General features: G+C 34.2%; 1 protein-coding gene and 1 pseudogene across 1 annotated transcript; one reads left to right on the top strand and one right to left on the bottom strand.

The window, feature by feature from the left end:
- Positions 1 to 1,120: 1,120 nt before the first annotated feature.
- LOC134724500 (zinc finger protein 91-like) lies at positions 1,121 to 4,638 on the top strand. The gene is made up of 2 exons (XM_063587552.1): positions 1,121 to 1,194; positions 2,344 to 4,638. Exon 2 carries the CDS (start codon positions 2,363 to 2,365, stop codon positions 4,493 to 4,495), a length of 2,133 nt encoding a protein of 710 aa, XP_063443622.1. The 5' UTR covers positions 1,121 to 1,194; positions 2,344 to 2,362; the 3' UTR covers positions 4,496 to 4,638.
- Positions 4,639 to 7,485: 2,847 nt separating this feature from the next.
- LOC134724499 (zinc finger protein 721-like) lies at positions 7,486 to 13,597 on the bottom strand (annotated as a pseudogene).
- Positions 13,598 to 14,086: the final 489 nt, after the last annotated feature.

Genomic DNA, 14,086 nt, shown 5'->3' with positions numbered 1-14,086 from the left:
CGCATATACCAGTCTCTTACTATAATTATATCCTACATTGCTCAAATTATCAATTTATTATTTGTGTATTACTTATTGTGTATTTCACTAATGTTTATATAATCATTGTATTATGATGTTTTTGTATCTTGCCTGACAAGGGCCCATGATTGGAAAAATAAAAAAAAATAAAAATAATGTCTAATGTCTATACCATACAAGCTATTTTTCATTAAGCTAATATCATTCAAAATGATTAACTATACTGAACTGTATTTTTCTTTAAAACAGTTTGATTAAACATTTCTTTTCAACATTGCTGCAAAATTTTACATACCTAATTTCAAAGATTTTTTATAAAGGGTAATATTGAAATCCACCCAATTATAAAAAAACTATACTGAACAAAAACAAAAACTAACAAAATAATTAAAAAAAAAATATAACAACAATAAACACCTGTTTTTTGCTATATCAATTATCATTTACCTTTTTACAATTACATGGAGTTCAAAACAAGAACTATGTGTTTTTCTTTTCTTTTAAATACATTCCATAAGTGATAACATGTTATCCCTGCTGTTAGTTTGTGTTGTGTGATTGTTGTATCTTAAATTACTATTCAGGTTTTGTGGCGTCTCATTGTTGTAACTATAATGACTACCCTGCCATGTCAGCTGTGTGTCATCATTGTATGGATATATTTGATATCTTACATCTTGAGTTTTATCTTTATATTGTCTCCTATCTATAAACCTGTTATTAAAATTTCTATTTCCAATGCCATGGTTACTATAAAATTTACCCCTATGATTGCCATTCTCTGAATCGTCACCTTCAATTTTTATACTTTTTCATGTTTAATACAATAATTTTAACACCAGTCTCATTAGCATGTACCCCGGCCATCATAGAAATCAATAAACTTTAAATTAGCATATATGTAACAAATGCTATAGATTTCTCATTACAAAATTAGACAGAAGATATGAAATTTCACTCTGAAGGGCTTAGGTGTAAGACTGATTATGGCTTTTACCTCAAGTTAATGATTTACATTTTAACTAAAATAAAAAAAATCCTTTGCCGTTAAATATTTTAAATTTCCCGCCTTCATTTCTGAAAATCATTCACCTGTAAAATTATCGTTCTTTGGATTACCTGATTTGTTGACGTCCTAAATATTTATGCAAAAAATGATTCGTTTTCTTTATTGTAAGTATAATTTAAATACGAACGTTTTGCAAACACTAATATAATTTGCATGCGATTATTCCTGTCAATACAATTACGATTACAATTCAAACAGTATATATACATGTATGTACATGTAATCCTTGACTACACATAATTATTGTTTACACACCGCTTTACATTTTACTACCAGCACATGGACTCTACACATGTATAAACAGACGCAGTCATCATATAAATATAGGCAAACACACAGATTTATAAATACATATATTAGTATTAGCTATTGGACATATTTTTTTTTATACATTGCATCACACGGATTAAGGGAGCTACCATTTGATTTTTAGGGGGGGGGGGGGGGGGGGGGGGCTAGGATGAAATTTGAAAAAAATAGGCAGGACAGGAGTTTTGAGTAGAAAAGAAAGGCAGGATGAGACAATTGCAAAAAAAAGTCAGGACGACAATTTAGGTAAAAAAAAGTCGGATAAACTAAAAAAAAAAAGGCAGGACCGAACAGAATGAAAATAAAAAGGCAGGACAGAGATTACAGCTAAAAAACAAGACAGGACAACATTTTTCATCCTAGCCCCCCCCCCCCCCCCCCCCCCCCCCCCATTGTAGGATGGGTGTTACACTAGTGGCGGATCCAGAGAGGGGTTCCGGTGGTTGGAACCCCTTTCTTTGGACGATCAAATTCATTTGAATGGGGACATATGGTAGGAACCCCCCTATTCTCCTGGATTGGGAACCCCCTCTTTATATAATGGCTGGATTCGCCCCTGGTGTTAGTGCCTATAGTGTGTATTTTTGTATATATATAAATGATCACAACTGTATTGATCATGTATAAAACGCTATTGGTGACTTCGGTTTTTACTATTTTAGTCATACGTACAGTATATTTGTTTCTGAAAAAAACCACTATATTCTTTTAATGTACTAAAGGTATGCTACTTTTGTCGGTGATAAATGCCTGCGTTATTTTGGTGAGGATATAAAAAAGATAATATGTTATAGTCTTAAACGAAAGTTGAATTTTATATCTAAACATTGATTAAGTTAACTTATTGTGTTCTTAATAACAATTACAATCTCGTCATAGCAATGCAATATGCATGTTTGATGTCAAATTATTCTAAAATATTGATTTATTTTATTTATTTTCAGAGGAGAAACTTAGTATTTCATGGCCGTAATGGAGATTGCTCAAAACAGTGATGAAAACCAGTTTTCTTGTGGTTTGTGTGGTGCGAATTTTAGTTTTAGCTCTCTTTTACGTAAACATATTAAAACTCATACTGTTGGAGAATATAAATGCGACCTATGTGATAAAACCTTTCACGCTATCAAAGCTTTAAATATACACACGAGAATGCACACTGAAGAGAGGCCTTATAAATGTGACGTGTGCGGTCAAGGTTTAAATTCAAAGCAATCTTTAATTTCTCACAAGAGAATTCATACCGGTGAAAAGCCGTTCAGATGTACAGTATGCGAAAGACGGTTTAATCATAGTTCACATTTGTTAAGACACATAAAAATACACACTAATGACAGACCGTACGTGTGTAATGAGTGTGGAAAACGATATATTGAGAGAGCAGATTTAAAACGACACATGATAAAACACACCGAGAAATCAGTGACCGCGGAAAGTAGTAATGTGGGTGAAAAACCTCATAAGTGTGGTGTATGTGGTAAATGCTTTAGATATGAAAAAATAATGAAAAAGCACATGAAAACACATGACTTACTCAAAATAAAAACATCTGATAAAAGTCGAGAAATGCGTAATATTAAACCTACTATTGACATTAAAATTATACTTCACAAATGTAATTTTTGTGATGAAGCATTTAGCCAAATAGGAAATATGTATGCACACCAGAAAACACACAAGAATGATATAGAATTTAAATGTGATGTATGTGGTATTGGCTTTCCACAAAATATTGAGTTAGAAGTGCACATAGAAAAACATACTTGGGAAAAAAAATATAAATGTTATACTTGTGGCAAGGAATTTATTTCTAATTCGAATTTAAAAGTTCACATAAGAATACATACTGGCGAAAAACCGTTCGAATGCGACGTCTGTGGGAAAAGGTTCAATCATAGTCCACATTTGTCACGTCATATGAAAATACATACTGGTGAAAGACCGTACGTGTGTAATAAGTGTGGGAAAGGATTTGTTGAGAAATTTGAATTAAAACGACATGATATAAAAGCTCATACTGAAAAACTTCAAAGCGTCTCGAGTAACACATGTTCCGAAGCTAAAAAGACTGTTCCCGTTTCTAAGGAGGAAAACTCTTCTAAATGTGTTGAAGACTGTGCTTCACACGTGAACGAACATGCGGAAACACGAACCAAAAGTGATGTAGGTTGTTCAGACATGAAAGAAATCGAGAAAACACAAACGTTTATTACAAATGGCGAATCTTTTAAATGTAACAATGAAATAAATAAGTTAGACGATGCATGTCAAACTTCAAAGACTCATACGGGAACAGCTAATGGCTGCACCCACACAACTGATGTTAAAGGTGGGGGACAAAATGAAAGGGAAGAGATACAGACACACTTGAAAATATATGCTAGTTTAAAACCTTTCAAGTGTAAGGATTGCGGGAAAAAGTTTTGGGAGGAGAGTAGTTTGCAGAAACATATGATCAGGCATTCAGAAGAGAAACCTTTTAAGTGCAAGGAGTGTGGTAAAAGTTTTATGAGAAAATCACATTTACATTCACACTATTTAGTACATTCTGGAGATAGACTGTTTAAGTGCGATGAATGTGGTAGAGGATTCAAAACAAAAAGTTCTTTAAAGGCCCACTTGATAACCCATTCTAGTGAGAGACCGTTTAAGTGTGTTATATGTAACAAAACATTTAAGCAGTGGACACACTTACAAAATCATGCAAGAATACATTCAACCGAAGACCAATTTGAATGCGACATATGCAACAAACGCTTTGCAGAAATAAAAGGCTTAAAAAGGCACAGACGAATACATACAGGAGAGAAACACACATGCAATATCTGTAAGAAGGAGTTTACTTTTATTGATAGTATGAAGGCACATATGAGAACACATACGGGTGAAAAACCGTACATGTGTTCGGAATGTGGGAAGCGATTCGGTCAACGACAACATATGAATAGACACATGAAAATCCACACGGGTGAGAAACCTCATATGTGTGATGAATGTGGTAAACGGTTTATTGATGGGAGAGACATGAGGAGACATATAGAAATGCACACTAGGAAAAAAGTTAAATGTGCTTCATTTGAGAAGACTAAGAGATTGTGAAATGGCAGACGACATTGAAAGAGGCGGGAAACCATCTTCTGAATTTACTTCACAATCGTTTGAATACTTGTATTAATTTTAGTTTGTCATTTAGGTCAGTTTACCATTAGTGGTTGGTTAATTACATTTAGTATACATTTGTATGAATATTTGCGCATTTTATTTCATTTCAATGGAGTTTATTTGGCCCGCTCCCTCAGTCATGTTCTACTAACTATAATGTTTTGCATAGTTAACATGTATGTATGAAAGCTTATTTGTGTCACTCTATATATGTTCTAGAAAAAAAATATTATTCGTGGCCACAACTTATTTATCCGTGGCCACGATTTACTCATTAGTGGCAACAAGTTACAAACTTGTTGCCGGGAGTTGTTAAGTCATTTCATTCTCAGATAAATAAGTCGTTGTCACGAATAAGTAAATCGTGGCAACGAATAAGTAGCTCGTGGCCAGTGATAAATATTATAAGTCGGAGCGACGACTTACATTTTTTTCTAAAACATAGAATAACTCAAATAAGCTTTCATACAATAGTGCCGTGTCAACTCAATATAGTTACTTATTACGTAAAGGTAAGACATACATCTGGCTCAACAGTTTATTTTTTTGTTGAAGTTTATACTCATCATTTTAAAGGGAACCACTGAAGATGATTAAACGGTATTAGGTACGCATTTGTATTTGCATATACGTATATATTTTTAACGAAGGATTATTTTTCTATTTATATTTCATGCTTTGTCATGGTTCATTGAATTGCTTAATTGATTGCGTGTAGGTTGCTTAGCGTACAATGTCAAATATTTCACAAATGTTCAGGGCGAGAATAAATTAACCTATCAAACCTGTTATACATTATGTTATAGAGGATGTCCGGACTGAAGGTCGGGGGAAATCTGCCACTGGAATTAGAGTATATTGATAGAGATAAAACTTTTGCATTGACATTGGATGTTTCATATTAAAAAAGACATGATATGACTACCGTTGGGATAACTCTCCACAAGAGACAAAATGACACAGTAATCAGCAGTTTCAGACCGAATAAAAGAGGGACTAAAAATACTAAAGGGACAGTCAAACTCATAAATCGAAAATAAATCGACAACACCATTGCTAAAAATGAAAAAGACAAACAGACAAACAATAGTACACACAACATAGAAAACTAAAGAATAAGCAACACGAACTCCATTTTAAAACTAGGGGTGGTCTCAGGTGCTCCGGAAGAGTAAGCAGATCCTGCTTCACATGTGGCACACGTCGTGTTGCTTATGTTAAATGTACTATAACAAATATATAATACATATAATAAAGTGGCCGTTTTGGTTACATTAGTTGAAAGTAGACCAATCCACTAAAACTTAACATTGTCCTACAGTTGTTGGCATGCTACGGGTTAAGTTCTTCTGACATATTTATGATAATGGTGGTATGATACTCAAACCCTAACGAGAAGTATTGTACTTGATTTTCATATGATGAAGACATAATCTTTCAATCAGTTAAAATAATGTCTGGAGCTGGTATGTCAGTTACTGCTAGTAGTCCTTTGATAATTCATTTACACGTTGTCATCTTGCTTAGGTTCTATTGTTACCTATCCTGACATCGGACTTCTTTTGGACTGATGTTTAACCCGGACGAATTGTTGCGCCTGTCCCAAATCAAGAGTCTCTAGCTTTTGTTAGTCTGGTATGTTGTTTTTGTCGAGCCTGCGACTTTAGTTGCAGAAAGCTCGACAGAGGGATAGTGATCCGGTGGCTACGGCGGAAGCGTTAGCTAACGTCTTAAAAGCTTTATATTTTAGAAGGTGGACGACCTGGATGCTTCATTCTTTGTATATGGATGCGAAGTTTCCGTCAGTCACATGTCCAATGTCATTAACCTCATTTTCATGGTTCAGTGACTACTTGGAAAAAAAAAGTCGAGATTTTTTGTAATGTTTAATTCTCTCTTATTATAAGTAAATAGGATAACTATAGTTGGTATGTGCGTACCTTGCAAGGTCATCATGCCCATCATACAGTTTTCACTTGACCTCGACCTCATTTCATGGATCAGTGAACAAGGTTAAGTTTTAGTGGTCAAATCCATATCTCAAATACTATAAGCAATATGTCTACTATATTCGGTGTATGGAAGGACTGTAAGGTGTACATGTCCAACTGGCATGTGTTATCTGACCTTGACCTCATTTTCATGGTTTAGTGCTTATAGTTAAGTTTTTGTGTTTTGGTCTGTTTTTCTGAAACTATGCAATAGGTCTACTGTATTTGGTGTATGGAATGATTGAAAGGTGAACATGTCTAGCTGGCAGATGTCATTTGACCGTGACCTCATTTTCATGGTTCAGTGGTTAAAGTTAAGTTTTTGTGGTTTTGTCTGTTATTCTTATACTGTATGCAATAGGTCACTATGTCTGGTGTATGGAATCATTGTAATGTGAACATCGTCTAGCTTGCAGGTGTCATCTGACATTAAACTCATTTTCATGGTTCAGTGGTCAAAGTTAAGTTCTTGAGTTTTGGTCTTTTTTTTCTTCTAATACTATATGTAATAGATCAACTATATTTGATATATGGAAATATTTTATGATCTATGTGTCAGACGCGCAGGTTTGACTTGACCTTGACCTCATTTTCATGGTTTATTGTTCAGTGTTAAGATTTTGTGTTTTGGTCTGTTTTCTTAAACTATAAGCAATAGGTAAACTATATTTATCGTATGAAAGAATTGTTAGCTGTACATGCCTGCCTGGTATGGTTCATCTGACCTTGACCTCATTTTCATGGTTTATTGGTCAAGAATTAGTTTTGTTGTAGTTGTTATAAAGCTTTTTATTAAGGACTATCAAAATAGTATCAATGATTAGTAAAGGAGGCAAGACATTTCAGCGTGTGCACTCTTGTTTTAATTTTAAGTTCATTTATATCTTTGGAGTTTTGTGAAAAGTCCAAGTTCACTGAAGTACAAATGTAGTACACTTTTATTTAGGGGCCAGATGAGGACAAAGATAAGAATTATATTCAGACATACAAAAATGTTGATTTATTCCATTGCTGTGACACAATGCTTGGTGACGTCTCCCACAAATTGGTCATTAACAAACTATTGATCAAAAGAGTTACTAGAATCACATACAACTTTTTTTGTGTGTGTTTTCATATGTTTTCTCATTTCCCTTCCACCAATAAACTGTTTACCACACTCATCGCACATGTATGGTTTTTCACCAGTGTGTATTTTAATGTGTACTTTTAAATACCGACTGCGACTGAAATGTTTTCCACAATAAGAACACTTGTAGGGTTTTTCTTCTGTATGCGTTCTCATGTGTAATTTTAAACTGCTGATAAACGTGAATTCCTGCTCACAAATTTTACATGCTGTTTTTTCACCTGTGTGAACTCTCCTGTGATTTTTTAAACTTTTCTTCATAGCAAAACGTTTACCGCATAAATCGCATTCAAACTGGTCTTCGAATGAGTGAGTTCGTATATGATTTTCTAAGGGTGCCCATACCTTAAATGATTTACCACATATATTGCACTTAAAAGGTTTGCTGCTGGAATGTGATATCATGTGTGACTTTAAAGAAGGCTTCGTCATAAATCCTTTACCACATTCGTCGCACTTAAAAGGTCTTTCACCAGAATGTAGTCCTAAATGTGACTGCAAATGTTTGTCTTTCATAAAACCTTGGCCACATTCTTTGCACTCGAAAGGTTTCTCTTCTGAATGTTCTCGCAAGACATGTGTCTGAAATCTGCTTTCATGAGAAAACTCTTTCCCACAATCCTTGCACTTGAAAGGTTTATAGGTAGATTTTCTGTTTGTCGGTATATATCCCGTTTCACCAATTCCTTTATCATCATCAGTTGTATGTGTTCCACTATTACATGTTCCCATATGTTCCAATTTGTCTTGACAATTATCTAACTTATTCACGATTTCGTCACATTTAACAGGTTCATTGTTTGGTATACACATGTTTGTTTTTAAGTCCGTTTGTAAGTGTGACGTACCATTTTGATCATGTTTAGAAGATATTGCATCAGTCGGAATTGATATAGGCTCAAACTCTTGAGAACACATATTACCAGAGACAAAATTGGGTAAGTGTTCCGTTTTACCTATTTCGTTACCATCATCACTTTTATGTGTGTTATCATTCGATGTTTTCATAGGTTCCAATTTGTCTTCATCTAGTTTGTTAACAACTTCATCACACGTAAGAGCTTTATGATTTGTAATAAAGGTGTTTATTTTCGCGGACGTTTGTAAATGTGAATTTCCATTTTCTCGGCATGTAGAAGGTTCGGCTTCAGTCGGAATTGGACCAGGTTTAACCTCACGAGAATACATGTTACCCAAGACACAATTAGGTATCTGATTCGTTTGACCGATTTCTTTACCCTCATCAATTTCCCGTATGTAACCATAAGCAGTTTCCATTTGTTTCAGTTTGTCTTCGTGGTCATCTATCTTACTACATGTAACAACTTCATCTGATATTAGAGTTTCCTGATTTGAAGTACATGTGTTTGTTATTGCGTACTTTTGTAAGCTTGAAGTACGATTTTCGACACGTCTAGACGATTTTTCATCAATTGGAATTTGTTCAATTCTATCCTCCTCAGAACATAATATGTTACTCGAGATAACATGGAGTTTTTGACTTTCATGAATATGTACACTTTTCTCATTTGTTATTGCATAAGTTTGTAAGTTTGAAGTACCATTTTCGACACATCTAGACGATGTTTCATCAACTGGAATTGTTTCAATATTATTCTCCTCAAAACATATGTTACTCGAGACGACATGGAGTTTTTCATTTTCATGAATATGTACACTTTTCTCATGTCGTATAAGTTTATTTCTCTCAATAAACCCTTTCCCACACTTGTTACACACGTATGGTTTATCCCCGGTATGAATACGCATGTGTCTTGACAAATATGACTTTTTACTAAACTGTCTATCACAGATTTCGCATTTAAAAGTTTTTCCATGAACCGGAATTGGTTCAGTTTTTATCTTATCAGAACACATGTTACTCGAGTCAAGATGGCATTTTTTACTTTCACGATTGTGTATTCTCATATGTCGTTTTAAGCTGCTTTTCTCGATAAAAGCTTTCCCACACTTATTACACACGTATGGTCTTTCACCAGTATGGATGTGCATGTGTCTTGACATATGTGATTTTTTTATTAAACTCTTTTCCACATATTCCACATTTAAAATGTTTTTCACCAATATGTTTGATCATAGGTGATTGTAATATGCTACGATTACAAACCTCTTTTCCAGTATCATTCAATTTGCCCTTGAAAAGTTCATCGGTAGATTGAGATTCCATGTGTTCCTGCATCTTTTCCAAGTTACCCTCGCTATTAAGAGTTTTATGTGTTCCGTCACTGGATGTTCCGGTATGTTCCAATTTGTGTTGACAATCGTCTAACTCATTTACGATTTCAGCAGATTTAAGAGGTTCCTGACTTGCATCAACTGTGTTTGTTGTCGCGTACGTTTGATAGTGTGAAGTACCAATTTCTGTACATTTAGAATGGTTTTTATCAATTGGCGTTTCTTTGGTTTTATTCTCCTCAGAGCAAATGATACTCGAGACGCAATTATCATGCCTATGTTTCCTCTTATTATGTTTATTCAACTCGGATTTGTCAATAAAATCTTTCCCACACTTATTACACCCGTATGCTCTTTCACCAGTGTGTATTTTCATGTGTCGTGACAAATGTGGTTTATGATTAAATCTTTTATCACAAACTTCGCATTTAAACGGTTTCTTACCCGTATGTGTTTTCATATGACCCTTTAATGTTGCACTAGTTTTAAACACTTTGTCACATATATCACATACAATAGGGTTGTCAACAGAAGGCTTTACAAAATTACTCCCAAGAGCGTTTATGTCTCGATGATTAGAAAATGTCTTATTTGTATCTTCACATTTAGATGATTCGTCACTTGTACAAGTTGTGAGAGGTATTTGCAAATGCTTTTTCATATCTGTATCTTCACATTTAGAAGATGCTTCTCGTGTACAAGTTGTAAGAGATATATGTATTTGCAAATGCTTTTTCATATTTGTATCTTCACATTTAGAAGATGCTTCACTTGTACAAGTTGTAAGAGATATATGTGTTTTCAAATGTCTTTTCATGCATGTATTATATTTAAAACATAGGCTGCAAACAGAACATTTGTAGCGGAATTCACCATTTTCACTGGTGTGTTTTTTCATATGTCGTTCCAAATCCCTTTTATCAATATATCGACTCCCACACTCGTTGCACACGTACGGTCTTTCACCAGTGTGTAATTTCGTGTGCCTTGCCAAATTTTTATTACGATTAAAACCTTTACCGCATACTTCACAGTTAAACAATTTTTCTCCCGTGTGTATTCTCATGTGAGCCTTAAGATTCCCTTTTATATTAAACTCCTTTCCACATACGTCACATTTATAGGGTCTTTCACCCTTGTGTGCACTTTTGTGTACTTGTAATTTGGAATATCGATGAAAACATTCACCACATGTATCACATTTGTATCTTCCAGTGATATGAGTTTTCACGTGTTCCCGTAGATGTCTACTCTGACCAAAATTTTCACCGCACAAACCACAAGCGAACAGTTTTTTTTCCTCATTTTCCATCATCTCTTTATTAATGTAATACTATTTTTGCCCCTGCTTAAGAGGTCCTCCAGGTTACTGTCGCATCTGTCGTATGTAAGTATAGACCATTTGATCTTCCTGAAATGGGAGAAAAAAAATCACTTAGATAAAGATTAATTCAAAATCTCCAAAAATCATTGAAAACTGCGTATTTATAATAAAAAAAAAGTAAAATTTGCACCCGAAATAAATTGTCAAAAACATTTGTATTTACTGATAGACTATGCGGTATGGGCTTTGTTCATTGTTGAAGTCCGTACGGTGACCTATAGTTGTTAACGTTTGTGTCATTTTGGTCTTTTGTGGATAGTTGTCTCATTGGCAATCATACCACGTCTTCTTTTTTATATATTAATAACGGAATACAAATTTCAGTGGTTTTGTTTAACCAAATCATGATGTTCTTCATGTATATATATTTTTAAATTCAATTAATGTCTACCGTACTTCTCTTTTTTTTTTATACAAATTCAGTACCTCATTTTCCTGAGACTGACTTAACTGACTTACCTGAAGGTATATATTGAACACTCTGGATTATTGACGTCGAGTATTTGTTTCAAACGGAAATTTGAAACCCACAATGATTTATTTTTAGTTTTCTTTGTTAAATGTTTCTTTACATCCATACAATACTTTTAAAAATCAGTAAAACCATATTAAAATTTCATATAAGCGGGACTAAGCAATACACTCAGGCCATACGAACTTGCTTAGTAAACACGAATTCGTCAACGTGATGTTGCTAGGCAGTTCCACGTCAGAAATCCTGTCAAAGGAGAACGGGATATGTTAATGACCACCCATGACAGATCAACCGGTAGTGGCATTATCATTATAAACCCAGTGCATTGAAGATCATTGAAGAATAGAATGTTGGTGATAGATTGCTTCTTGACGTCCAGTGGCAAATTATTATGCATATTCAGGACGAGAACAATGGCATATTAGTGTTATGTGATCAGAATATTACAGTCGATATTTTTTCATTGAGTGTGTAGGCAAAGTTTATATATTGTATATTCGGTTATCTTGCTTGCTAAAGCTGAACCGTGAAGTCATTATTAGGTAAGGTATACTACCCTCCTTTCGAAGTAGCCTACTAGTCCTACAGGCAGGTACATTGGTTAATTGTCGGACTATTCTACTCTTAAAAGAGGGTAGTTTACCTAACCTAATAATGACTTCGCAGTTCAGCTAGCAAGCAAGCTAACAAAATATATTACCTTTGCCTACACACTCAATGCAATCAGCTGTAACATGGCTTTATACTAGACCAATTTAGTGGTCCACTGATAGTACAACACAAGAACAAACTTTAGAAAACAAGAAACAAAAAACAAATATGATAAACAGCAAGATTCAACAGCTACCACTCAATTACAGGCTTCTGATCTGACACAGACATATATATATAATGTGTTGAGTTAAACTAGTTTGAAGGCGCCAACCCTCTCCTTAAGTGCTGCTTTGATCAATACAAAGGATGGGTAAGGTAGAAAAATAAAATACGACCTATAGCTGGTGGAGGAATTTTTTGTTAGTTTTCTGCTATTTTCTTTCAGTAGGATGTGGGGTATCAACGCTTTTTATCGTAGTGCGTTGCTATTTGTTATACATTTTTTTTCTATTTGCTGTTTATACTTTCAATGTTTGTATTCCAAAAACAAACAAAAACAATCTTAAGGAAAATAAAATGGGAATAATTCAGAATGCACAGTCATTATACTATTTAAAAAACCGCATTTGAAATGTAATTAAGAAAGATAACTGGACAATAAACTACATGCACACACAAAGGTAAACTACATACTACATTTACTTTATTGTAAATCGACTGCGACATGAATGTAATGCTATTTTGATAAATAGTGCATAAAGGATATCATAAAGGCTTTCCATACTTTATTTTATTGGACATTCGCTTCTACACACTTGATTTTAAGTTGTAAAAACTATTTGCTTTTGTTAGCTTTGTACTTGAAAATAAAGGATATAATCATATCTAAAATCAAATAATCAAACACTCTCACATATACACCAACACACACACCACTAGCCTGAAGCAATCAATAAACTGATCACACTACAGGTTTATGTACGAGTGTCCATGAAATATGTAAATGTGTTTGTTTGCATGTACAGCTACAGGTAAAGCCGCAAAAGGCACACCTGTAAAAATGTGAAAGTGTTTTAAACCGTATAAATAACGTCAATATTATTAGTTCAAATGTTGATCGGTGAAAATATCATGAACTTAACTTGAGATATATTGCCAGTGGTTGGAAAAGTAAAAATGCAAACTTACAATCAACAGTTACAATGTATTTTGGTAAAAAGATTCAGGACGTCAACATACATCGGGACCCTCCTTCTCTTGCAAGAACAATAATTTTACAGGTGAACGATCTTCAGAAAGTTAAAGGCGGGACATTTGATATAATAATGTAATAAAAGGAAAATAAAACCTTTCTTCCTGCCAGTTTTATCGTTAAAAGAATTGAAAAAAATCAGAATTAAGTGGAGAAGAATTTGTATCATTTCAATTCAAAAGATTTGATGTGATAAAAGGAACGACCATTTTACTTTTTTTTTAAAGGGGGAGGGGGGGGGGGGGGGGTTTGCACGTATTATTTTTTTCGACTTAAAATTTGTGGTGAAAAAAATATTCTGGTCGATCAGATAAAAGTTTCCAAAGGAGCCAAAATTTTCCCACATAATTTCATGACAGCGTCGAGACACTAAACTCAGAAAAAAAATCCAGAAATAGAGTACCTTTGCCTTATATCTAGCCTGTATTTTTCAGTGTTCGTATTGTCCTCTGAAACAGTTATGCCGATAACAAGGTGCACAGCTTTTCCTGCTTTCAAATTCGTTCT

The sequence above is a fragment of the Mytilus trossulus genome, chromosome 7 (genome assembly GCF_036588685.1).
Source record: "Mytilus trossulus isolate FHL-02 chromosome 7, PNRI_Mtr1.1.1.hap1, whole genome shotgun sequence".
NCBI classification, from domain to species: domain Eukaryota; kingdom Metazoa; phylum Mollusca; class Bivalvia; order Mytilida; family Mytilidae; genus Mytilus; species Mytilus trossulus.
This window is presented reverse-complemented; position numbering and strand designations above follow the sequence as displayed.